General features: G+C 42.6%; 1 protein-coding gene across 8 annotated transcripts in view; it reads left to right on the top strand.

The window, feature by feature from the left end:
• Window positions 1-27,456, top strand: part of Cd44 (CD44 molecule (Indian blood group)) — an 85,567-nt gene that overhangs the window by 14,148 nt on the left and 43,963 nt on the right. For all 8 annotated transcript variants that reach the window (XM_042691421.1, XM_042691420.1, XM_042691418.1 and 5 more), the window contains exons 2-3: window positions 21,024-21,189; window positions 24,947-25,080. In XM_042691421.1, coding sequence (XP_042547355.1) covers window positions 21,024-21,189; window positions 24,947-25,080 — 300 coding nt within the window. The remainder of the gene's footprint in view (window positions 1-21,023; window positions 21,190-24,946; window positions 25,081-27,456) is intronic.

Below are 27,456 nucleotides of genomic sequence, written 5' to 3'. Positions count from 1 at the left end.
TTAAAGTTTCTTGGTTTTATGGTTGAATCTTGGAACCTGGCTTGGATTAGCATGTGTATAATAGGGTGTTTTGCTGGGTGACCCCCGATGGTCACACCGTAAAGAAGGAGGAACAGTGAAGAACTCTGAAGATACAGTTATCTAGATACAGTTATCTAGCCATTTGGCTAAGTGGGCTCTTCTTTTCTTCCTTTGCATCTGGTGACTTCTTGAAGATAAGGAGAGTAGACTCTTAGAAAAGTGGCAGAGATGTGGAAAGATAACAAAATAAGAGTACAAACTTAGAGTTGGAAGTATGTTAAGTGATACTTCCTTCCACTTAAGATACTCTACAATTTGTAGACTATAGGCACCATGGGTCCCAGTGTTGATTGTCAACCGGTAAGGCTGGTAAAGCAGTACAAATTCAAAGTTATTCCCTACTTCCTCTCATGTTTACTCAGCTGTGCTAGCTTGTGTATGCCACCACAAGGAATTAGAGCTATCATAACTGAACATAAGCTACAACCCATCTGGGCATCTGCTCATGTGATCATCACGCATTATATGTGTCTTAGTATGCCCCTATCTGTACATACTAGATAAATATCCCTGGGAGTAACAGAATTATCAATGTTTATAAAATAGTATCTCCTGCAACAAGGTAGGACAATCCTGGAGTCAGTGATATTGCCAAGACCTATGGTGGTTTTTTGTCCCTCCTCCCCAACTTTCCAACCTGCCAGTTCCAGACTCCCTATGAAAAAGTCATTCTCCATCATAAGAAGGACTATTCCTCACAAATGGGATCACATACTTATACCTTAAGCAATCACTGGCAAAGAGTCACAGTGCTTGACTTAAAACAATCATCATCTAGCCATTGGAGCTGGGAATCTGGGCTTCTCCTCCTCTAATGCACAAATTCAGGACTTCTGGACAAAATGTGGGTTCAGTTAGAACTTTGTTGTTTTGGTGACAATGTCTTTTACAATGAGTAAGGCCCCAAAAGATGTCAATTTGCCTGGTAGAGTTGTGGCTTGAAATTCTATCTGGGCCATAGAAAAAAGGCCAAGTTAATTTCTTGCTTTCCTGAGCCACATCCTCTACTTTTTCTGAAAAGAAACATTTCATGAGTAGAATCTACACAGGAGATATACTGGTATTTGAGGCTTCCATGTTCTGTGGCTTATTCTCAGTCATAATAACTATCTTTTCCTTTCTCCCATAAAAGGAACTACTTATCATGGAATAACCTTACATTTGTTATAATTCATAAGAAATGGCCTATTTTTTGCATGCTTGAGTTCTTTATTATTATAAATTTATTACTTGTAATCCATCTCAGCACTGTTGGAGCTAAATCATGTACAAGGACCACTGCTCTGCAGTAATCTATTAAAAATAAATTTCCATGACCTTGGGTGAGCATCTTTTCCTGTAAATTATGAAATGACGACCCCTGTAAGAAATGACTAGCTTCTCTTCTCGATTACACTTTTCTACTAGAGTGTTTTAATGTGCATGAAGTGTTTTCAGCTCCATTATGGAATCCAGTCTTCACATTAACTTTGCAGTTGGTGTTACTATCCTTTTGTATCAGAGAGGAGTCTAATGGTTTTCCCAAGTATAATATACAGTTCATGGTTCTAGCTAATGTCCTACTCCCAGGGCTGACGTCCCAGGTTCTCACACTGAATTGTAACCCAGTGGGCCTGGTTTAGTTTGAGGGATTCTGGAACTAATGATTGAATTTCATATTTATAATCCTTTCAGAGGCAGGAGAAACCACTCCTAATAGTTTTTTGAGTTTAGAGCTCAATCAATAGTCCAACATCTCAGCTCTTTTATCAACCTAGAAATGAACAGGGGCTTTCTTAGACAGTATCCTGCCTCCATGAAGTTAAGTCACAAATTTAATATCATGAGGGAAAAGCTCTCAGGACTATTTATTTATTTATTTTGCCATTCCTTAAAAGAAAATCAACACCACCAAAATAAAGTTGAAGGATTTATGATGCTTAAAGGTAGACCTCTGAGTGTGACTTTTGTTGACTGATGCTTTATTTTGAGGGTGAATTTTCTGACTTCGAGCCTCACTGAACATTAGATAGTTCCTAATCCATCCTTCAGTTCTCAGCTAAAATGACAGTCCAAAGGGAGGCTTTCTATTAGAGCAAGCTTGTACTCCCACTGTACCTTACATTGCTGTTTGGACAGATTCCATGCTGTGATGACTTGTTTAATGTCCTCTCCTCTGACCCATAGCCTCCACTGGGACAGTGACCTTGTCTAGATGCCCTGGTCCTACTAACACGTGCCCAGCACATGGAGGCACCCCATGACATGTGGCGACTGAATGAGGTTGAGATTGGGATTCTCTTTTTCCAACCTATTTCAGTGTTGGGAGGTAGATTCAAGCTATGGGTTCCAAGTCCAGTTTAAAAAAAATCATCTATCTATCTATCTATCTATCTATCTATCTATCTATCTATCTATCTACCTGCTTACCTACCTACCTATATTCTATTATCTACCTCAGGCTATGGGTTCCAAGTCCAGTTTTAAAAAAATCATCTATCTATCTATCTATCTATCTATCTATCTATCTATCTATCTATCTATCTATCTATCTATCTGCCTACCTACCTACCTATATTCTATTATCTACCTCAGGCTATGGGTTCCAAGTCCAGTTTAAAAAAAATCATCTATCTATCTATCTATCTATCTATCTATCTATCTATCTATCTATCTATCTATCTATCTATCTATCTATCTGCCTACCTGCCTACCTACCTACCTATATTCTATTATCTACCTATCATGTACCTTTGTATCATATATCAATCTGTATCATTTATCTCTCCAATTTATCTTGGTGTCTATTATCTATCATCCCTATTTTCTCTTAGCTTTTCTATTAGAATAAGAGACAAATGCTTCAAAAGCAAAGGCTACCTCTTTATCTTTCCTCTTTCAGGCTGTTCCTTGTGTGGCATCATCCGAGAGATAGTCTCTTCATGGTTTCCTGCAAGACTGTCACAAGGGCAGCTGAATATATGTCACATCTGACCACTCAGGATAGACGTGAAGGACAAGGAGGAAGCAGTCTCCTTTTAGAAATGGAACAGTTGGGCACAGTTTAGGGAAGCAAGCCTTGAAGACTCCAGCCTTTTTTTGGGACAAGAGGAGAAGCTCCCTGCAGTTCCCTTTTGGGTCATTTTGGGATAATCCGTTCTCATTGCAAATAAGTATCATCAGATACACCCTCCTTCCTCAGGCTTCCTATGGTATTATTTCTCATGTCCTGTGATGTGTTTGAACTTCCTGTTCTTTATATCTTTTGGTGAGTGGAAACCAACAGCTATTTTTGTATCCTATATTGTTTGAATCATTCAAAGCTTTGGAAAACTTATTCGGTTTTGTCTCAATATGAGCTTCCCAGATCTTCAGGAAGCAATGTTTCTCAAATCAGGTCTCCTAGCTTTCAAAGCAGAATCACCTATCTTCTTTTAAAAGCTAGTTTTGAAAATGTTTAGTCTATATAGTTCAGTCTTTAAGCTGATAGGGATTTTCTGGGTGCTCTAAAAGCAAGGTATGTCCAGGTTCAAATTGTGCCACTCACTCATCAATTACATTGCCATAAAGCAATTCATTTACTTTCTGCATCAGTTTTCTCATCTTCAAAAATAGAATGATAATATGTGTGGCTTAAGATTGTTTAAGGACTAGGGTGATCATGGTAGAATTTCTGGCCTGGAGTAAGCATTCAACAGTTATAATTATGGCTATTGTTCTGATCATAACAATCACAGTCCTCTCCATTTAGCTTTCGCTGGGCTCCTGTTAAAGTTGTGAATGCTTCTAGCTGCTTTGGGGAAAACATTCATTCCATTTCTGGGTATGAAATTAGCCAGGAAGGTCTCATTTAATTTGGTGGGGAGGTCATTCCAGAGTGCTGGCACACATGTGCTTGCTGGAACACTTGCTGAGCAGATAAAACAGACGGCCATGATCAGATCCGGGAAAGGGAACAAGGGAAGCACGCTCCAGGTCCTGTCTTTACTTGCACAATTACAGTCAATCTCCCAGGCTGCTTGTCTCAGCAGGACTGGCTTTTCCTGCCTTCCATCCTGGCAGCTGCTGGTGGGGCCAGAAAAGGAGATGATATGTGCCTCTGTCCTGGGCAGAGGAGTTTCTTTACAGGGCTGTCCCCTAGCCTCAGAGCACAGAGGGGCCCTTGGAGGCAGATTAATACAGCATTCTGGAGTTTTTCCAGAGCCCACTCCTCATTCCCTTCTCCCCCAACCCCAGAAGCCTCAGCTTGGAATTTTTGGGTTGCAAATGAGGGGGCCGGTTTCTGCGTGCATAAAGTGCTTACTTGTCAATCACTGGGGTATTCAATTCTCTCATCTCCAAAAATACCTATAATTGCCTTTAACTGCTTAGTTCTGCTCTCCTGTAAAGAAAGGAAGATCTGGCCACTCCCAACCACACCTCAGAAAAGAGTAAGGTTTTTGCACTTTTTTACCTTTGTGTCAGGTTCCCATTTTGCTTGTAATTGTTGTGAGAGTGTGGCTTTAGACTGTGCTTTGGGGATAAAACAGTGGATTATCAAAGTACAAATGATTTTTCATAGTATCGGGATATCCTAAATTTTTAACCTATGAGTTCCCTCAGTATTTGGGACAGTCAAAGCCAGTTGCCCAAGGTTTTAGCTTACTGTGAGAGAAGGAAAAAGATGGACATTTTCTATCTAAGCATCTGCTTTGATCCAGACTCTCTCCTGGTGCTCTGTGTATATTAATGACTTAACCCCTCCCCACCAACTTTCTTTGAGCAAATATGTATTGAGTAGATGACTGTTCAAATCTCATCAGAGCTTCTTTATTGACTGAAAAACTAAGACATCCTGGCTGAAGATGGTGTGTTGTGGTTGGAATTCATCAAGATCTCTTGTTCCTTTTTTAAAAATTTTTTATATATTTTTAAATTTTTATTGTGAAAATACTGTACAGAGGGGTTACAATTACACGGGCAAGATAATGAATACATTTCTTATCAAGCATTGTAGCCTCCTCCTTTGTTTCCCCTTCCCATCCTCCTCACCCCCCCCCCAACCCTCCCTCCCCCCCCACCAAAGTTGTAAAGTTCATTTTTCCACAAAACGACTTGTACATCTCATTGTTGCAATGGATCCATCAGTATCCCTTTTTAAAGGATTTGTTTTTTCCCTTTCCCTCCACAAATTATACCAACCTCAAATACAGTGAAAGCAGGGGTTATACCATGGGGAAGGGACATACAAAGCAACAAAGAACTAATCTTATAAATGTGTTAGAAACAATTACCTGAAAGAAAAAAAAACACTTGAATACATATCATTTAACATCAATTTATCTGACCTTTTCTGCTTGACTCAGACTAGTTATTGCAAATAAGGGAAACCATGGGACCTAAGTTTCTTTGGGCCTGGCTTACTTCACTTAATATAATTTTTTCCAAGTCTTTCCATTTCCTAACAAATGGGGCAATGTCATTTTTTCTGATGGAGGCATAGAATTCCATTGTGTCAATAACGCAAATTCCTTCTCAACTTTATGGGATTCATCCTCTTCTTCTATTTCCAGTACTTGGAGGGCACAAAAGCTTAAGGAATCTCCATTTTCTTTTCTCTTTGCTACCTGTCCCCCCTCAAAAAGAATCTAGATTATTTTTCTCTGGTTCTTTGAGTACTGAGAGGCAAAAAACATTCAAAGTTACTGGCAGGCAATTCAGAGAGGTGATAGGAACTTTTCCCAAAGGCGGTAGAGACCTCCAAGACCACCAAAGAACAGGGAACCCACAGGCTAGGCACAGGCTTCCCCATTGTTTAGGTAGAATCTGCTCCACAGTGCCTCTGGCAGGCCAAGTAAGTCTCAGCATTGAACTAACAATGGTTTGAATTGGTCCCAAATGTTGAGATTCACAACAGGGAGCCCTGGGTTTGTTTGTAGTAATTTAGGAAGAGTCTCTCTAAGGAAATCAGTTTGCTGTACTGTTTCTCTTAATTGAAACCATTCTTTCCCTCTAGCTTCCTTGGGACTGGCTTTATCTGGGCTCTGTGTGCTGGAAGGCTTTATTGGGTGTAATCTGAGAGCAGGAAGCTGGTCACACTTTTCTGTTCTTGTTTTGTCTACTATTTCTTTTACTGGATAGTTTATCCTGCCTGACACATTCATTACACCACAGCCACCTGGACAGTAAAGTAAAATGCTACTACCCAGCAGGAGAGAGGGAGACTAAGAGAAACAGACTTCTAGAAGCAGAGAGCAGAGCTGGTTGGATGATCAAATCCAACTGTTTCCTTGTCCAATGATGAAACAGACCAAGAGAGGTGAAGTAACTTTTTCAAGTGCTAACTGTTTATCAGTTAAGGAGCTTGACACTATGTTTCATACTACAGGACTTTCAAATGAAGGCTTTTCCCACTAAAGTGAAGAAACATTTATTGGACACCATGCTATATAAAGATGAATAAGGCCTGGTCCCATTGGGACCCAGTTTGGTTCTATGACTTAGTGTCACTTAGGAAGGCTCCTTCCTACCTGGACATTTTGTAAATAGACTATCTGTATCTCTATTATTATAGAGATCATGCCAACTCTTTATTCTTTCCCTTCCTTCCTTTTCCCTCCCTCCCTCCTTCCTTCCTTCCTTCCTTCCTTTCTTTTCTTCCTATCTTATATTATGAAGAACCAGAGCCCATGTATATGGATAATTAGGTCCCTGGCTCCCAATTGACCAGATGTCAAGAGGTTCTTAGCTGTAACCAAGGATACAGTGAGTTACTGCCCAGTTAATCAAGAATTAAGTTAGCACAAGAGGTACTTTATGTAGAAACTGCTTTGAAAACACTTTCCTTTTTGTGATGTTGGCTAATAGCTGTTAAGTACCAGGCACTTTGCAAAGAGTCAGGTACTTGGCCAAATGCTTTAGTTGCATTTCTTTATTTAATACTCAGAAGCACTCCAGGAGGATGACATTATCTTCACTTTACTAAGGTAGAATCGGGAGCTTAAAAGTTAAGAAAATAGGGCTGGGAAGGTGGCTCAGTGGTAGAGTGCTTGCCTTGCATGCATGAGGCCCTGGGTTCCATTCCTCAGCACCACATAAGCAAAAAGAAAAAAGCCGGAAGTGGTGCTGTGGCTCAAGTGGTAGAGTGCTAGCCTTGAGCTGAAGAGCTGGGGGACAGCACCCAGGCCCAGAGTTCAGGCTCCAAGACCCGGACCCCCCCCCCAAAAAAAAAGTTAAGAAAATATAGACCCACCTTTCTGATGGTGATCATGGATATTACAATCTTCTGGCATCATGGGGGTAAATCCCTCAAGTCTCTAGTTAGCAATAACTGACATAATGATGGCACAGATGTTCAGGAAGCTGGAGTTTCTTGTCAGGCTACAGAGGATGTGAGAAGGGATGCTTACAGTGACATTCTTTGGATTACTCTGCAACTCAGAATTGCCTTGAACTTCTGGCTAAGACCCAGAAGGGGCAGGTGCATGCCTCCTTTCACCATCTCTATCTCAAATGGGACCTTTGACCATGATTCTAGCCATTCAACGGTTATCCTTTTTGCCTTGCTGTGCTGTGTGTGTATGTGTATTTGTGTGTGCATGTATGTGTGTGTACATGTCTGCTGGTATAAAGGCTTAAACTCAGGCCTTCATGCTCTCAGTTAACTTTTTTCTTCAAGGCTAGTGACCTACCACTAGAGTCACAGATCTAATTCTGTCCTTTTACTGGTTAATTGGAGATGAGTCTCACAAACTTCTGCTCTGGCTAGCTTTGGACTATGGTCTTCAGATCTCAGCCTCCTGAATAGTTAGGATTACAGGCATGAGCCAACATAGCCAGCTCCAGTTCTCTGTTTACCCTATGGATTCCAAATTCTAGGAGCATCTCCTTATGGACCCTGAAGGGCAAAGATGAATTTCAAATCTGTGTGTAGAGGAGAGAGGGGAGGTGTTTCCTTTGTCAGGTATTTGGTCCCACCTAAAGCTCCATAGTAAGTAAATAGAATATGACCATAATTCCTAGTAGAATGAACCTATAACCACATTGACCAGCTCTAATGCAGCTCCGACCATCCTCTATCATGATGTCCTCTTCCATTTTCTATATAGTGCTACCACTACCTGAACTTGCCTCATTTGTAGATTAATTGCTTAACTGTTTACTATCTACATCCTCACACTATAAAATTCTTTGTGTTTCCTCAACACCTGGCATATAGCACCATATTTTATGGGTTGTTTGTCATGCTTAATGAGATGATTGGTCTTGGGGAGGCATAGACTTTGTTGGAAAAGGCCATTTCATTTGTTTTCACATATTTTTCCCTCCTAGTATCTGTGGAGAAAGAACGGGCATTCTCCAGGTATGGTCCCTTGACATGTTAAATGCTCATTTCTTGGAAGGAAAATCAACCTTATTTTCTTTGACGATTTCACAGAAGGGACATTTGTAGCTGCTTCCATATCCAAGTTTTTAGGTCTTTGCATAAGCCATGTTTTTAAAAGCAGGAAGTTATGTTAAACCCATTTCAACTGAGCAAGAAATAAATGGTAACAATTCTGGCCCCAACCCTGTGACTTGAGTTAGCTGTAAAAGCTTGTTAAAGATAGGTTCTTGGAGCTTGACTTTTTAGACTGGCATCTGTTTTTACAGATGAGATTTCACAGGTTGAAAGCTCGGGAAGAAGTATAAATTACAAGCTCTTACTTGACAGGGGAATTGGAACCGTTCTAATCCTGGGAATCTTTTGGCCCAGATTAAAAAAAATATTCTCACAACCCACCTTTTCCTCCTGTTTCTGCTTTGTAATGTTTGTGCACCTCTCAAAAGCATCTGAAGAACAATCAGTCATAGAGTTCTGGCACAGGAAATGAGGTCTTGCTTCTTATGTTCATGCATATATATACATATATATATGTATATATATATATGTACACATGCACACACATACCACACTTCATTTTGACACTTGATAGAAAATGAGAAAGGAGAGAAGTCAGGCTGTTAAAATGTAAGCTGGCACTGGTGGCTCACTTCTGTAATCCTAGCTAGTCAGTCTAAGGTCTCAGAGTCCCCACCCAGTTTCCCTACCTGTTTACAAAAGTCTGTTAAGTTTCCCTGATGCTGTGTTTCCCAGTGTGATGTACAGATTTCAGCCCCAGTTGCAGCAGTCTTGTTACACTCCTTCTTGGAATGTGAGTCTCCCCCCAACTCCTGTAGCCCACATAACACCCTCACAACACTTCTTCTTAGAACTCACCTCACCCCCAAATTCTCATCGTACACATAATGTGTCCCATGTAACTGCTCTCTAAAATTTTGTTTAAATTCAGCCCACACCTATCCTTTGCAGCTGCTTCCATCCTGCTTGGAGCAGCCTGGCAGGTCTGTCCCCCAATAAAGCCTTGAGCCTGTATTGGTTGCTTGCCTCTCATTTCTTACAGTTAGGAGATTGAGATCTGAGGACTGTGGATCAAAGACAGGCCAGGCAGAAAAGTTTGTGAGACTCCTATCTCCAATTAACCAGCAAAAAGCTGAAAGGGAGGTGTTGCTCCAGTATATGCACGTGCCTGGTAATTTCAGTGGGAATCTAAGACTCTACATAATCACTTAGAACACTTTGCTATTTGTGGATATTTTTACAGCTGCATCGGTGTTGATGTGTTTAAAGAGGAAATAAGTGACCTGTCTTACTCCATCTGTATGTTAGTATTGGTTGCAAGCTGAGCTGTAGGTAAGGGGCTACTGGCACTCGAGTATCAAGGTTTTTAGCTGTTAGAATCCATCCTGGGCACTGCAGGGGATCACGTGGAGGCAGGCACTCACAGAAAAAAGATTATTAGAGTTTATTAGAGTGGTCATATCTCCTCCAGGAGAGGGAGCAGTATGGCGTCTGTCCCTAACCAGATGGTAGCTTTGGGTCTGTGTGCAGGAAGGTCTGGGCAGAGAGGGAGTGGCCAGTTGTATGGCAGGAACGCTAGGGCAAGGAGGAACTCAGGTCTGGGTGGAGCTGAGAACTAGAGGTGAGGATAATGCTCACAATAGTGACTTAGTTTTCTTACAAACTATAACAAATTCCCGGTTATTCCTAGAATCAGCCTCCTGAGTGACAGGCAGAGAAGGCACCGAGGATTGCAATGCAGTGTCCACTGGAGTATAATTGACATTTATGTTCCCTATGAATTGATGTGAGGTGTGTGTTTTGGGGTGGGGGTGGGGTCCTAAAACGCATCAATCTAAGGAGTATACGAGCTACATTCTGATACTAGATTCTGAACTAGATTCTATCAGTCAGGTTTCGTGCTGTCTACAACTCAAGCCAAGCAGAACCTTTTATTTGAGACCTTAGAGGATCCTCTTTGTTAGGCCTTTCAAGTCCAAGTGCAGTACTGATTAGGTGGACCCATTGCAACAATGAGATGTACAAGTTGTTATGTCGAAATTCTGTTTCTTTTAATCTGTTAGCTACCTCCTGGGGAGAAAGTAGTAATCAGCTCCCACCCGCCAGCTCTATTTGCATGGTATTAGAATATTAACTCAGTGGTATTCAGACTATCAGCTAAAGGGCTCGAAGCTGCTTCTCCCTGGGAACTTCCTGAAGTCAAGATGCAGCAATGAAACATTTGCATGTAGCTACTGAGAAAGATGGGAGGACTCTGCCTGATACTCACATTGTGACCTTGCTCAGCTCTCTTAACCTCTCTCAACTTCAGTTTTGATATCCATAGAAAGGTTTGGTGGTAGCACTTCAGCTTAACGAACTTGTAGGGTTTTAAAGAGATGGTCCTTATGAAATCTCTAGCAGAGAGTATGACACCTAGTGTATTTCATGAGAGCCTGTAGGGTCTTTCAGCTACAGGACTTGTGCTAATTGCTTGGATGTTATGTTCCTACTGAAATCACATGGGGGTGACCTACCCTCCTGACATTGAAAAACAATGCCTTCTAGATTGGCCCACAGGACTGCCTAAGGAGTTGTGCAGATACCAGGACCTTTGATGGGGAGGTTAGTGCTGAGTAGGACTGAGAAGAGGGTAGATCGAAGCGCTAAGGTCATGCATCCTCACTCCAGCACCCATTGGGAAAGCTCTTCTTTCCTCTGTCATAGCCATTATGGTTCTGCCTCAAACATCAGGGAAGGAGGAGGAAGAAAACCTGAAACCTATCACTGTCTCTCTGGCTGCCTGCCCCAAGTATCTCTTGACAACAAAAGGCAGCAGTGCCACAAGGTGATGGAGAAATCTGAGTTGATGTCTGGCTTTACTTGAACTCTGTCAGACAAAGTCTCTGAACCTCTTATTCTTTAATCTCTCCATCTGTAAGTGGGCTTTTAGGGCTGCTTTTAGATATAAAAGTGCTTCAAAAAGGATACACTTCAGTGATGAGAACCCAAATGAGTCTTAATCCATATGGGATTAAAAAAAAAAGCTGTCTGAGATTTTAATAATTGTCCCAACTATAAATACATACACACACACACATACACACACATACACACACACATCTTCCCTCCTTATATCCCACAAGCTCCAAGGATTTTTCTTTTAAGTTTTTTATTGTGAAAATACAGTACAGAGGGGTTACAGTTACATGAGCAAGGTAATGAGCACATTTCTTATCCAGCATTGTTGCCTCCTTTGTTTTTTCCCCTACCATCCGATCCCTCTTACCTCCTCAGCTACAACTGCCCAACCCCCCCCCCCCCCCCCCCCCCCCCGCCCCCGCTCCAAGGATTTCTTAACTTCTTATTTGATCCTGGAAAGTGGGAAGGCTAGGTGTGGTCAGGAAACTACTATGAGTTATTCAAAGGTTCATAGCTTATACTGAACCAGGTTTAGGGGCAAATCAGAACATCCCGACTGAGATGGAGGCCTCTGGTTACCAGCATGAGTGTTAATCGACTAGGCACCCTGAAATTCAGACATTACCTCTGAGTAATAGCGTCTTACTCTACCTTACCTATATTGGGAATACTCCTCTCTATCTAAAGTTAATCATTTCCTTATGATGCTGTTACAGATTTGAGCAGAAATTATATATTAACTGGGTGATATGGCATTAATTATAACTTCCCAGAAAAAGAACTAATTACAAAACAAAGTGGAACTTTTTTTTTCCCTCAACAGGAAAAACCTTGTGTGGGCCTCTGAGATGCTTTTTCAGTTTACTTACCACATCCTGGGTTTGTACTAGTCAATCTGCTAAATCAATAAGATCCAGAAAAGAGAAAACAAAGGCAGTGAGGCCAGTGGATTTCCTGATCACCTTGGCAACCCCCAAGGGTACACAGTGTGGTTTCTTTCTCTCATTTGTCTTCTGAGAGACTCAGTCTTTGACCACTGGCCTAAAGAATTCTTGTGTGTTAAGACATTTTGGATAATATACTCTCCTTTGCCAAAAGGCTCTGTGGGACCTAGACTCATGAATGGGTTTCTAACAGATTGTCAGTGCTCAAGTAGTCATTATTGACCAGAAGACAAGGAGAAGGTCTTCCTTCAAATTCTGAAAACAAAACCTTTCTAGGCTGTGTGATGGTTTGGAGGCCTGGGCTGAAGTGCCCAGGTAATAGCTGAGAAAACCCTTTCGATTGTTCTCTGATAGAGTAGACATGATGGGCCCTGTTGGTTCAGGGTTGGCAGCCATGACAGGCTCCAGGCTTTGAAGACAAGAGGCTGAGAGGTCATAGGTTCTAACTAGATGCCCAGAAATTGGGGTACCTTTCCTTTCTAAGTGCCAAGAGATGACTTGCTCAGTTGAAAGCACCCCCAGGACACATTCTGGAGGAAATTCCCTGGGTATGATTGTGTATGACTGTTTTCTCTGCCTATTAAACACTCACCCGCCTCCGGGGCAGTTCCGGGAGACACTGAGTCACCCGAGACTCATGGTTTGCACTGGGCAGCCAAATGCAATTCGGCCACCGAGTGTGATTTTGGCCTCATTTGGAAGTACAAGCTGAACAATATGCCTTTTCACCAGACACCCATCACATGGGTATCAGGAGATGGGGTGAGTGATGTGGGGTGGAGGAAGGCTGCCAGCCTTCTACACTAGCAGCACTGGGTGGCTGCAGAGGCTAAACTAGCTTGAAAGGATTCCATTCCCAGATGGAATCTAAGGGGCTTTGAAGACATCAAACAAATGAAGAACAGAATGACTTATTCGTGTTCTGTTAAGGCGGTGGATGGTGGCTTTATTGGCAACAGCTGGCTCAAATCTCTTAAAAAGGACATTTTGGTGGTAAGAGCATTGACCTAGGATTTGGGAATCTGTAATTATAACTCCTCAAGAGTCTGTTTTTCTCAAGAGCCTTTCCAGGGGACGTGCTCAGCTGTCTTTGATTTTATGTTTTCTTTTCTCACACAGAATTTGGTTAGAAGTTCTCTATTGCCCTCCTTTGCTTCTAAATGTAAATGATCTAATTAGGAATCATACTTTTTTTTTTTTTTTAAATGGCTCTTTCCCTTCCCACTTCTAATCAGAATCAGCTCAGTTAGCTTTACAAATTGAATACCTTCTGTTTTGGACATGAACTCAGCAAATCTGAGGATGCTACTACTGCCGAAGAGTTTGGTGTAGCTCACTCCCAGGACTTTTACTTGGTTGGATGCAGTCAGCCAAGGGTGCCAGGCTCCAGCAGGATAAGCCTGGAATCTTGACTTGGTCTGTCTAGACTTTTGAATTTGGCAGTGCACATCTCAAAATGTCACAAGGACAGTCTGTGATTTGATGACCCAGCTCTGGGCCAACCTGGAATCCCAGAGTCCTTTCCTTATTAGCACTGCCAGATTGGGAGGTTGGGGCGGGGGTGGGAAGGGGCAAAATAACCAGACTGCAATAGGCAGGAAGCGGGAAGGCTGTAGCTAGGACTGAACTCTCAAAATTCCCAAGGGTATCATTGGAAAAAGCAAAAGGTAAAATTAGAGAAGTAGCCAGCTTATTATTGGGAAGGCCAGAATCTTCTCCCCTGGGAATGGGTGGAAATTTCATTAGTGGTTTTTTTGTTTGTTTGTTTTCACTAAAGCCTTAGCAAGCCCTTGGATGAAGAAGGGCCTTTTCCTTTGAGCCTTATGAGCCAGAATCAAGAACACTTGGATCTTAAATCATACTCTGTAAGCTCAAGTTCTTTTCTCTAGAGTTGTCTTTTAACAATCAACCTCTCCACACTTTATAAAAGTCACCTGGAGAGTAAGCGAAGTTCCTATAGTTCTCAAATTAGTCCCATGCGTAAGCTCCCACTTGCCACTGGGACCACCCAGTTTGAAACCTGATTCCATCACTTACTCTACTCATGTATTCTCTGAATCAGTGAACCCACATGGAAAAGAAAAGGGGGGGGAGTGGTTGTCATGAAAATCAAAGGAATTATTAGATGTAAAATGTTGAAAACGTTTAACCTAGAGTAGAAATTGCCTGTGCTTGCTGATGTTGGTCTGTGGGAATTTAATGTCATTGAGTAGCAGGAACTAGCCTCATTCTCAGGTTGGTAAATAAAGCAACTCCACACATGCAGCCCACTGTGGGAGGAAAGCAGCAGAAAACACATAAATCTGCCTGATCCCTCCTGGGGAGATGGCAGACAGAGCTGAAGCACATCTGGGTAGCTCATGCTAGAGAACAAATTTATTCATTTGGGGCCATCTGGGGAAATGTGCCTCTGGGCACCCTGTGGTTGTGGGTTCGGGTGGACTTGATATGGGATGCACTGTTTGTGGTACTCTCTCAGGAGGACTGGCCTGTGACTCCGGTGAGCATGTGACACTCATGTAGAGATGATGGCTTGAGTTCAGGCGGACAAAGCCAGTTATAGAAGGAGTTTTGGAAATATTTCCTTTCAGAGAAAACAGCAAATGTTCATAGAAGCAAAGTTCTGGTTCTGGTTAAAGCCTTTTTAAGTGTACAAGAAGGAATTCTCAACAAAGCCCTACTGATGATTTGGAGACATGCTGGTTTCTCTGTGCCCTATGAATCTACTTATCCTCTTATCTTGTATGTGTGTGTGTTTTCATGTACATGTATATGCATGAGGTCTTGTCAGAAACATTACATTCACTCGCTCACATATTCATCCATGTGTTCAACATTTGTCCATCACATACAGAAATATATTAGTGGGAAGCAATCTACAATCCCTGTTATCATAAAATCCACAAGGAAAATTTCTAGGATTTCAGAATCATTATATTTATGATTACTGAGATAGTAAGGCCTCGAAAATAATGATTTCTTAAAGTGCATTACTTGGTTGAGTCACAGATTTCAGGAAATTAGAGTGAAGTGTATGGAGGCTACTGTACCACATCTCCTGCCCAACACAGACAGACAGACAGACAGACAGACAGACAGAGACAGACAGACAGACACACACACACACACACACACACACACACACACACACAGCCTTATACTCTTTCATTACAAGCAGCTCTTGGATTCCCAGTGGAAAACATCTTTCCACTTGGTCTTGTTGCCAGCCAACTAGGTGAACTACCTCCACCTGCCTCCCAGGCAAATTTGGGAAGATGTAGATAATGGTAACTTGGGTGAAAATTACACAGTGATTTCCTTCCAGAAGATGTTGCTGTGATTTTTCTACTACTTGAGAAGTGACTGGGTGGATGAAGAACCTATTTCTCTCAGGTCCTATGACATAGGCAAAGTTTTGAAATATGTGGGGGTGGTTTTATCTGTGAGATCATGCTTTTCTTGATCTGAAAGGCTTAGAGGAAAGTGTAGATAAGATAAGTGGTGTTAGGGGTCAGTTGTGGTGTCTCCAGTAACAGCAAATTTAGCCAGGAGCCAACAAAACAAGTTAGAACCCAGATTTCCCCTTGGAAGATGACTCCAAGTTATTCTTTGGTTCACTTGTCTTTAAAAATAGGGTAGGAAGTTTGCCTGCCTCATAGGATTTTGATGGGACTTAAGTTAGCTGAAGTGTCTAAGGCAGCTGACAGATAGGCAGTGTTCGTAGGCTCTAATAATTAAGGGCCAAGCCCTATATCCATTGTTGGCCATAGCTCATTTAATTAGGCTCACAAACCCTGACACAGGGGCATCATCATCCCACAATGAAAGAGAAGACAGTACAAGAGATTTAGTAACTGACTAGCTGTGTACTGTGGAGTGAGTTGCAGGGTCTGGGTTTGAAGAACCTTAGGGCAGATCTGAGCTAGGCTGAAACTATTGCCCTTCCTCAGTTTGGTGCTGGAGTCCAGTTTTGTAGGACACAGAGACTCTGGGACCCTTCTTTTCCTGTTTCCTTGTTCTTCCTGGTTGGTTACTAGCAGGCATTTGCCCACATAAGTAGACCAGGCACCTGAATGCTGGATTCTGAGACTGCTCTATCCTGCTCATAACCTGCCAGCCTGAGCACTCAAAGGTGTCTTTGCTCTCTAGAGGTTTCTCTCTGAATCTAGAAGTGGCCTCAGAGAGAGAGGGCAATTTATTCATTACCTGATACAGGAGATTTCTCAACAGAAACAGCTCATAATACATTTCCGTTTAGAGAACTGCATTGGCCATTTAATATTTGGGTTTTGAGTCCCTGAGGCCTCTGTGTCCTGGGGGGCAAGGTGGGAGGCACCTACAGATTTCCCCCTGAGGTGGCTGCAGCCTAGCTAGGCCATGGCCATGATGTTGGCATTCTGTCCAGAGATGCTGTGGGGTTCATGGTACTCACTCCTTACCCTTGTTTCTCACACTACTTAAACCTTGGAAATATTTTCATCTGTGCATGGGTCAAGTGCCTCAGGAAGTTACCTACGTCAAGGTCAGGAGCAGTAGGTGGTGGCAAAGCCCTGGGCCCTTGGAGCCCAGATGAGGTGGTTTTGAGTCTTCTGTTCCACCATTGCTGCTTCTTCATATTTCTTCATAGCTTTGCCTCTCCATGCTTCAGTTTCTTGACCTGGAAAATAGTGACAAACACATCACCCACAGCTAAAGGTTGTTTTAAGGATAAAATGAGTTAACATTTGTAAACTGCTTATTGGAGTGCTGGCCATAGTGCCTAATCAGTACTAATAAGTACTCAGTCTAGTATTGCTGTTAATGTTAGTAATAGCCTCTGGGGTGATCATTTGAGTTTGCCTAAGTATTAAGGAAGCTTGTTGGAATGTCTTCCTAAACTGCCAGGAAAAGGTTTGGTCCCTTTTGAGGAAAGAGTGACCCCAGAGGAAAGGCAGGACCATGAACAACTCAGCATAGTTGCCCTGAAGAAGTACTTATCTTGGCAATTCCTAAATGACCAAATACCACCATGGTTAAGAACTTTGGGTGCTGATGGCACATGCCTGTAATTCTAGCTACTTAGGTGGCTGAGATCTGAGGATCATGGTTTGAAGCCATCCCAAGCAGGAAAGTCCATGAGACTCTTAACTTCAATTAACAAGCAAAAAGCCAAAGTAGAAGTATGGTTCAGGTGGTAGAACACCAGCTTTGAGTAAAAAAAGCTGAGCAAGAATACAAGGACAGGAGTTCAAGTAGACCCAGTACCTGCAAAGAGTAGAAGCTCATCGTGAGACTGAAACAAGTATAAGCTGTGGGATGGCTCACTTTGTTGAGTTTCTTAAACATTCAGCATCTCTTTGTAGATATCCACAGAGTGTTAGGCCCTGGCTGGGCCTCAAAGTTTAGCAAGGTCGAAGGTAGAGTTTAATCTGTGTTTTCCTGTCTCTGATGGCCACATGCACATACATTTACCTGTATGCATACCTGTCTACTCATTCAATACATATAAAGTTACATTGGCTACTATACAGGAATTCAAGAGATTTTACTCGAAATCTCATCCTGACTTGGTTTCTCACGCATCTGCATATTCTACCTGCCAGATGGCAAGATAGAATTGATTTTAATAAGAAACTGCCACTCGGCTCTAAGCCACTATCCAAGTGATGGCAGCCACCTGGGCCAGGAGCTGGCAGGTAAGTTACCTCTTCTGGCATCAGACTTTTCCTGGCATCCTCCCCTTCAAGAAGCTGATTGGGACATTTTATTTTTCTTTTGCCTGCTGAACAGGGAGAGGCCCGGAAAGGCTGTCACTCACAGTGAGAAGTTCCCTTTGTGAAACTGGCCAACTGTGACCCAAGTCGAAAATGTCAGTAAAAACAAATAGCATTTCACAAAGGCCCTGTACATTTCCTTCCTCTCTGTTCTCACCTCCTCTGTCAAGGGCTATGCGAGTGGCTTAGGGGGACCAGTGACCCCCAAAATAATGAACTCCGCTTCACCTAGTTCTATTCTTTGGGTCTTTGGTAATAATAGAAGCAAAAGAAAATGAATCAACAGGGAGCTGTGTCTTTTTAAGCACCTGTTTGTGTTGCTTATGATTTTCAGAACCAAAGAATATAGTAGAGAATTTTAATCGTTCTCTGATCACATCTTGCACTGATCAGACACTGTTTTCTGGTGTTTGTAACCTACTTCCTGCTGCAGGAGAAAGCACCTGTATAACTCAATAATAATAATGAACTTTTTTTGGTCACCAGGAAACAGTTATGCAGGCATGTCTGTCTCCTTTCTGTGACCTAGTAAAATGAAAGGACCCTTGAACACAAAGTGAGGTGGCTTTTAGTGTTTTAATTGTAAACTATTTATTTATTTATTTACTTATTTATTTATTTATTTTGTCGGTCATGGGGCTTGAACTCTGGGCCTGGGTGCTGTCCCTCAGCTGTTCAGGTCAAGGCTAGAACTCTACCACTTGAGCCACAGCGCCACTTCCAGCTTTTTCTGTTTATGTGGTACTGAGGAATCGAACCCAGGGCTCTCATGCATACCAGGCAAGCAGTCTACCACTTGAGCCATCTTCCCAGCCCCAACTTTATTATTTTTATATCTTCATTTTTTTGGTTGCTACAGGGGCTTGAAGTCAGAGCTTTGCACTCTTGCTAATCTTTTTCTTTTAATGCTGACTTCCAGCACTTGAGCCACACCTCACACCTCCACTTCCACTTCCACTTTTAATATTAAATAGACCTGAGACAGTTTGAGCTCTGCTATTTAATAGCAAGGCAAATTTGAAAAGACACTCCAAAGGTGCAGGGTACCTTGGAACACATTAGCAAGAAGAGAGCTCTCCCTCTGTGGTCAGCTCAGAAATGTAGAACAAAGTTACTAGGATTTAGGAAGAATCTAAGGCTCTAAATAGAAAGGCTCACTTCCTTGGTAATTCATTTCTCTGAGATGGCTAGTAGAATTTTCCCAATTTCCTCTGGGCTTGCCACAGAGAGAAGTTTGGAGATTATTAGGCTGAAGCCAATTCTAACTGATTTGAAACCTGGCTTTTAACTAACACAGAGTGATGCCTGACCTAGCATTTGGGCCAGAGACCATGTTAGAATTACCTTCTTAGAGAAGACAGTGTCACTGAGGCTCAGGGGGGTGGAGAATAGAGCATTACCAGGTCAACTTCAGTGGCTTGGCTCTTCTGGATGGAATTCACTCAAGTGCACACCAGGGTCAAGAGAGTCCAGATAGAATGACGAGTTTTCAATTAAGGTCTTTGATGTTACAGAGGGTGAAATAGAGCAGGATGAATTTCTTGCTCTTGGCAGGTTTCAGACTCTCTATAAAACTCACCACTTTTTTCATATTAAATAACTATTTCTCCAGTTTATAGAAGTTGAGCTTCATTTTTCAATGTTATTAATTCTTGAGAGCGAATAGCAGCCATTGCACATGTCAATATATTAAAAGTGTCTAGAGGAAATGCATTCGTTTATTCATTCAACCAGTATAGATGAGCATTTACTCTCCTAGAGAAATGGCAGCAAAGAAGCTCTAAGGATTTCCTTGCTTTAGAGCTGTAATTTCAGGCACAAAAGACAATAACCAAATGTCCAAGTAGATAAGTGAACATGTTGTGAAGAAAGAAGTCAGGAGTGAGGGTGAGGCAGGTTTGTACAAGAGGGAACAGGGAAGGACTCTAACACGGGGGCTTACAGAGATAAAATAAGAATGGTGAAAATGGACCAACTGTGCAACTCTGTCATGCATGATGTAGTATTCCAGACTGAGGGGAAAGCAGGCTGTGTTCTCACAGGGGAAGTTATTCCGAGTGCCTGATGGGAGAGAAGGAAAGCCCTTTGCTGAGTGCAGGGCAAAGCCTTTCACGCTGGAATGCATGCTGAAGAGGGAGACGTACCCAAATGGAGTTGGTCATGACTGTGATAAGGAAATTCATTCTGGGTTCAGCCAGCAGCTGCAAAAGCTTATAAACTAGGGGCAACAACCCTTGATTGTGTGAAATGTTCTTAAAATAACAACTAAGTGGAAAAAAAAGAGGCAGCACAGATGCAGCATTACGTATTTACTACTGTTTCAACTAGGCAATCATGTGTGTGTGTACTGGATGTGTGTTTGTGTGTGTTGTGTGCTTATAATTAGTCAACCAACCAGAGGAAAACATAAGTATAGCAAAATGCTTCATTTTTTTAGTGGTAGGATTGTTGCTCTTGTGGTTGTTGCTCTTGTTGCTGTTGTGTGTGTGTGTTCACTACTTCCCTGCATTTTCTGTTTTCCAAGAGTTCCTATTACTCACATGATTTTAAAATCAGTTGCTTAAAAAAAAAAAAAAGCTTTGACGTGTAACAATTTGATGGAGAAACTATTAGAGAGACGGGACTTTACCTGTCAGTCTTCAGTCTTCCCTAAAGTGAGCTTCTTAGCATTAGTCTATTTTTTGTGCATTTGCTGGTTCTCCTGGGGCTTGAACTGAAGGCCTGGACGCTATCTCTGAGCTTTTTTGCTCAAGGCTAGAACTCTACTACTTGAGCTACGTACAGCTCCATTTCCAGCTTTTTGGTGGTTAATTGGAGATAAGAGTCTCACAGATTTTTGTGCCTAGGCTGGTTTCAAACTTCTATCCTTAGAGTGCAATCTCCAGAGTAGCTAGGATTACAGATGTGAACCACTGGCAGCCAGCCTGGTCTACCTTTTTTAATGCAGGTAATTTGTGCAAAATGATCTTTCTGTTGTTCCCACAGATTTGAATATAACCTGCCGCTATGCAGGTGTATTCCACGTGGAGAAAAATGGTCGCTACAGCATCTCGCGGACGGAGGCAGCTGATCTCTGCCAGGCTTTCAACAGCAGCCTGCCCACTATGGACCAGATGATGCAGGCCCTGCGTAAGGGGTTTGAGACCTGCAGGTAAGGGACTCTCATCCCCACAGGGAAGGGCCTGGGGCCTGAGGATGGGGCTTAAAACGGAAGGCTCCTCCCTGCCAGCTGAATGGATGACTGCCTAAAGTGGCCATCCCAACTATTAATTTGGCCAAGCAAATCTAGAACCAGTATGACAACTAGAATTTAGAGTCGGCTAAAGACACCTTTGTGAATCATAGAGAGGGAGGCAAGAGGAAGCTATTAAGGGTCAAATCCGTTGCAAACCCTTTGGCTAATGTGCTCCTACAGCTCTCTCTGGGCTTTGAAGAAGCATGCGGTATCATTGTCGGAACCACAAGAAAACATAAACCAAATAACAGTGTTTAAATAAGTACGTGGCTGGCAGAGTCTTAGTCCTGCAGACTTGGCTGGAAGCACGGGGTTTTTTGTTGTTGTTGTTGTTTCTCTGTTTGTTTTTTCAGCCCTCTGGTCCATCTTGCCCACCCTCCCTTCCTCCCTCCTTCTCTCCCCCTCTAAATAAAAGGACATGGAAGCTTTTCAGCGGTATAATGTAAAGATTTATCATTATTAGGAGCCCTTTCTGGAAGTGCCTTCCTCAAGCCCTCCACAGGCATTGGCTTTGTTGTTGTACATGTCTGTGGTATGTGGTGCGTATGAGCAAGCCCTAGTAACCACTACCGCGGAGTAAGTTTGGTTTGATCTGATGTCCCTGGAAGAGGCTTTCGTCGGCTCAATAAGTAATGCAAAGTTCTCATTCTAGCCTACAGCGTGAGAAGCTGGTTCCCCTCTCTCCAGTGTGTGTTTGTGAGCCCACACTCAAAGGAAGTCTAGTTTCAACAGCCATTGTGGAAACTTGAGTGTAAGTGAAGGGCAGCTCTCCCTGTCCTTGGTCACACACTCACCCACTCACCCTGTGAGTGTGTGAAACTTGTCCTGAATGGGAGGAGGAAGAGCTTTACCTTAGAATGGCTCTGTCTACTCTGATAGCCATTAGCCAAATGTCATGACTCAGCACTGGTGGCTCATTCTGTAATCCTAGCTACTCAGGAGGCTGAGATCGAAGGATCCCAATTGGAAGCCAGCTCCAAACTCTTATCTTCAATTAGCTACCAAAAAAAGCTGGAAGTGGAGCTGTGTGGCTCAAGTGGTAGAGCACTGGCCTTCAGCAAAGGAAGTTCAGGGACAGTGCCCAGGCTCGGAGTTCAAGTCCCAGGACTGGCTCCCCCCCCCCCCAAATACTATTAATAATGACTTCTTCAGTGGCACTGGCTCGATTTCTAGTTCTCAATTAGCCTGTGGCAGCTATATTTCATGACATAGAGTGTTTCTAGGACATTTCCATGAGTTAAGAAAGTTCTCTTGGGTGGTGCCCCTGTAACACAAAGAGCAGGTGGTTGCAAGACATCTGGATGAAAGTGTTGACAGCTAGGTGTAGACAATGGCAATGGTAAAGGAGCAGAAGAAAGAGGAATGGCTATGCAGCTGTAGGCTGCAATGCAGAATAGCCAATTAGCAAATACACTTATTCTATTCCTGAGGCTAATTGTTTGAATCTGGCCCTGACAGGCCACGAGGCTAAGAAAGTGGATTTGGTAAGCTGAGGTTTGCTTGTGAAATACAGGCAAGTCATTCTTGTGAAATACAGAGGTGTTCTTCCCTGTTATGGACTCACAGAACCCTCATTCTGGCCCAAGGGCAACCCTGGAGTGCTGAGGTACTGGCTAAACCCCTTCATTTATTCCTGCAGCTGTCCTGTGGGTCTCCATTACTAGCCCACTTCATGGGTGCAGCAATTGAAACCTAAAGAGGTTCCTCAGCTTGTCTTGCATTAGGCAACTTGCTTGTAGAAGAGTCTGACTTTGTCCTGCTTCATCTGAACTCAGGACATAATTTTGAGGCCTGAGTCCTCCCAAGGAACTGAGGGCAAATGGGGAGGGCAGTCTACTGCATGGATCTGCTGAGTATTTCTTTCCTCCCTGTGAATGGTAATCTACTCATGCCATACACACACATATAAATTTTACTGTCCCCCATTTATGTATAACGCAAACACATAAAAATTGTAGGCAGCATGAGATGGTGAAACCTCGGTAGTAACCTGTGAAGGGAATGGATTAAATTCTAAAACATCAGTATTACACCTACTTGTCCACATAGTGGGTGGGGATGGGGTGAAGAGAAAGTTCACTGAATAGCAGTATTTCAAAACATGAAAGAGGAAAAAAAATCATGCTAAAAAATCCATCATTTCACCCATCACTCGTATTAAGTATTACAAAACTCACTTCCCTATAATTTTCCTTAGTTTGCTATGAATCAGATACCTGCCACGGGACAGATGGCAGCTTCTCATAGGCTAGGATCAAAACCTCAGCAGCTGCTACTCTCTGGTTTACCCCACCCTGATTAGTAGCAATTCTCAGACACATGAAAACTTATTAACATTTAATTGTGTCCCCTCCCCCTACCAAGCTAAGACTTTAGGGAAACCAGTCTGTCTGATCATGTCCATTCAGATGCAGAATTAGTCATAGGAGCTAGCATTGCAACATAGGTATAATGAGTGCTAGGAGCTTCGGCACTTCCAACACACACCAGCCCACAGGTCTTGCAGGGCCATATACTTCATGCTGTTGCCCAGAAGGAACAATCTAAAGGATCTTCGCAGTGCATTTTAGCCTGCATTGTGTTTTCAAAAACTCTGGTCTGAGCATCTGCTGCGTCCTTCTGCTCTCCCATGGCTACCACCTCTTCCTTTGCCAGTGGTATGTTTTTTTTTCAGCCCTCATTTCAGTTTTTGCAGGCTTTTTATATTGTGTCCTAAGTGAGTTTGTAGTTACCAGGATGCAGCTTTGAAGTATGATACATGATTCTGCATGATATCTGACCCTCTGTATCTGGAGAGTCCTCTAGCTAGAACACCTCCCCAGAATCATCTGGAGAGGGACATGTACTCACTTAGTTTCTGTTACTGTCATTTTAACGATTTATTTCCACTGGCAATAGCAAAATGGCTGGGTTGCTCCAGAGATCACGTGTGCTGTGTGCGTAGTTACAGGAATAATGTCTATAGGAATGCAATGTAGGATGAGGGACTCACAGGAGTTAAGGCTAGGAAAGAAGAGGGGAGGATGGAAAAGGAAACAGGTCTGAAATCTATTGAAGGAAATGAAGGACTATCTCTTCTCATCTTATAGGAGTAGGTCATTGTACGTCTTTTCTGAAAAAAAAAATATAAAGGTGATTGAGTGCCAGAGTGAATTTCACATTGCGTGTTCCCTCTTCTGTGACTCATTCAACTTCCTTCTGCTTTTTAAAACTATCCTGAGATTGTTGACCACATATTTGGAGCTACTTTTCCTTTCATGTGTCTTCTTTGTTTAAAAAAAGAAGGAAAATTAGCCAGGTGCCAGTGACTCTCACCTGTTCTCCTAGATATTCAGGAGGCTGAGGTCTGATGATTGTGGTTCAAGGCCAGCTTGGACAGGAATGTCTGTGAAACTATTATCTCCAATTTACTGAGGGGAGGAGGAGAAAGAGGGAGAGAGAGAGAAACTAGAGAGGAAAACATGGATCTTTCATTGGAATCAGTTTGTCTCTATCAACTGTGTTGATCTCTTTACTCTCTGCTATTATTATTGGATTCAGTTTTATTGGATTCACTCCCTGGGAGTGAGTGGAATAAAGTGTCCTACTGAGCTAAATGTCCTTTGATAGGGTATTACAAAATTCCCTTCCCAGCCGTGCAGGTGGATAACTTCTTCTTGCTTCTCCTTGGCAGGTACGGGTTCATAGAAGGGCATGTGGTGATCCCCCGGATCACTCCCAACTCCATCTGTGCAGCCAACCACACCGGGGTGTACATCCTTAACTCCAACAGCTCCCACTATGACACCTACTGCTTCAATGCTTCAGGTTGGTTCTTTGTGCTGCTCTTTACAGTGTGGTTAGCTGACAGCAGTTCAGTCTCAGCATAGGTGGGGATTCAAATTACACAAGCTCACTGACTGTCTGTGAAGTGGAAGCAAGATTCCTGTCTTCATGGTGCTCATGGGCTGGGCCAGGATATAGACAATACATAAACATCAAATCTCTCACCTGAAGGCAAAGAGTGGTATAAATGCTTTAAAGAAAGCAAACTAGGAGGATGGAAAGACTGAGGATCTCTCTCTCTCTTTTTTTTTCCTCTGAGAAGGTAGCCAGGAGAATCTAGATCAAAAAATGAAGAAGGGAAGCCATTGGAAGAAGTCAGTGCAAGACAGGAATGCATCTTCTTTTGCTACAAGAATAACAAAGAGGCCAGGGTGGCTTTCTAGTCCATTTAGAATGCTAGAGATAGGCAGATGCCAGCGGCTCATGCCTGTGAGACGGAGACCTGAGGATTGCGGTTCAAAACTAGCCCAGTCAGGAAAGTCCATGAGACTCTTATCTCTAATTAACTATCGAAAAATAAAAATAAATAAATGAATAAATAAATAAAAAATAGAAAGCCCAGTCAGAAAAGTCCATGAAGCTCTTAGCTCCAATTGACCATCAAAGAATAATAAATAAATAATTAATAAATTAATAAAATACATAAATGAATAAAAACAGAAGAAGAGGTTTGGCTCAAATGGTAGAACACTCACTTTGAGTGAAAAAGGTAAGGAATAACTCCCAGGTCCTGAGTTCAAGTCCTAGTCCCTGCACACACACACACACACACACACACACACACACACACACACACACACACAGAGCTAGGGAATGAAGTCAGAGAGACCAGATTATATAGGGCTGTAAGGGCTGCTCATTCCCCCCCACCCCCACTCCTGGGGCTTGAACTCAGGGCCCGGGCGATGTCTCTGAGCTCCTTTTTGCTCAAGGCTAGCACTCTACCACTTGAAGTGGTATGGCACCACTTCCAGCTTTTTCTGTTTATGTGGTACTGAGGACTAATCCAAGGCTTCATGCATGCTAGACAAGCACTCTATCACTAAGCCACATTCCTAGCCCAGGGCTGCTGATCTTACTGCAACAGGAAGTCACTGCAGTTTTAAAAGAGGAGTGACATGACTAGTGGTAGTTTCTGGGGTGCAAGCCAAATGTCTTAGCCAAGAACTTATTATATATGGGGCTGGAGAGAAGCTAAGGGGATATATGATAGACCTCTGACCTTCTTGAAGGTCACTTACTCAATAGCTGAAACAAGGAGAGAACAAGAAAGCTGAGTGACCATGTTGTTGCTGGGCTGCTGGCCAGGCTCTTTTCCTGTCTATGAAACTTTCAACCACGATCCTAGAAATTCATGCTTATAAGTCTAATTCAAGCCCCAGTACAATCAGAGAATTCTCTGCATCATAAATCTTGAGGATCTTTTGAGAAGTCTATAACCATAAATGTCAAATTATTGAATGCCAGCAATCAAACCCTCACTTCTTAAAGGGAACCTTTTTTTCCCCTGAACGTTTGAAGCTGCACAAAGGGAAAGATGAACTTGCACGTCTTCCTGCAATCCCAGTCCCCTTTAAAGATGGGGAGGGGGGGCGGATATGAAAGTAGCCAGAAAGTAACTTGAGACATTAACTCTTTGGTGTAATAGAAAAACAATTTATTTTTAAGCTAAAGAAGGGACATCAAAGACCTTGGAAGACTACATCAGGGCCTTTAAGCTGAGTCAACCACCCACATGCCATAAGAATCAGAGTGAAAAGTCAGAGAGGGAATTTGGACTTCAGGAGAAAATGAAGTGTTGGGCCTGACTACTCAAATGGAGTATGTGAAGGCACTGAATGATGCCAAATACATACAGACCACAAAGCATATGGAGAGACACACAGAACAAGAAGAGAACTGTGGGATAGTTATTCCTCCCTATTATAGGAGGAAAGAACATAAACAGAGTTTGATCAAAAGGGTAAGCATCTATCCGACAACATGGCTCATGCCTGTCATTCTAGCACTCAAGATTCTGATATCTGAGGATCACAGCCAGGGCAGAAAAGTCCATGAAACTTATCTCCAGTTAACCACCATAAGCCAAAAGTGAAGCTGTGGCTCAAGGGCTAGAGTGATAGGCTTGAGCAATAAAGGTAAGGGACAGCACTCAGGCCCTGAAGTCAACCCACAGTACTGACACACATAAACACAAAAGGTAAAAATCTACTCAAGGCTAGACTGTGCATAGTTCATACCCAGGATGTCCATTCTAATGATATTTTAATGAGCAAAAGCATGTGAAAAGAATCAGGAAGTAGGCATAAAGTGGCCTGCGATCTGACTTTATTTTAGTACAAAAGTGACAGAGCCTAG

This window comes from Dipodomys spectabilis, unplaced genomic scaffold, assembly GCF_019054845.1.
Source record: "Dipodomys spectabilis isolate Male_0828 unplaced genomic scaffold, ASM1905484v1 ptg000145l, whole genome shotgun sequence".
In the NCBI taxonomy this organism is placed as follows: Eukaryota; Metazoa; Chordata; class Mammalia; order Rodentia; family Heteromyidae; genus Dipodomys; species Dipodomys spectabilis.
Note: the sequence above shows the minus strand (reverse complement) of the source record. Positions and strands in the feature narration are given on the sequence as shown.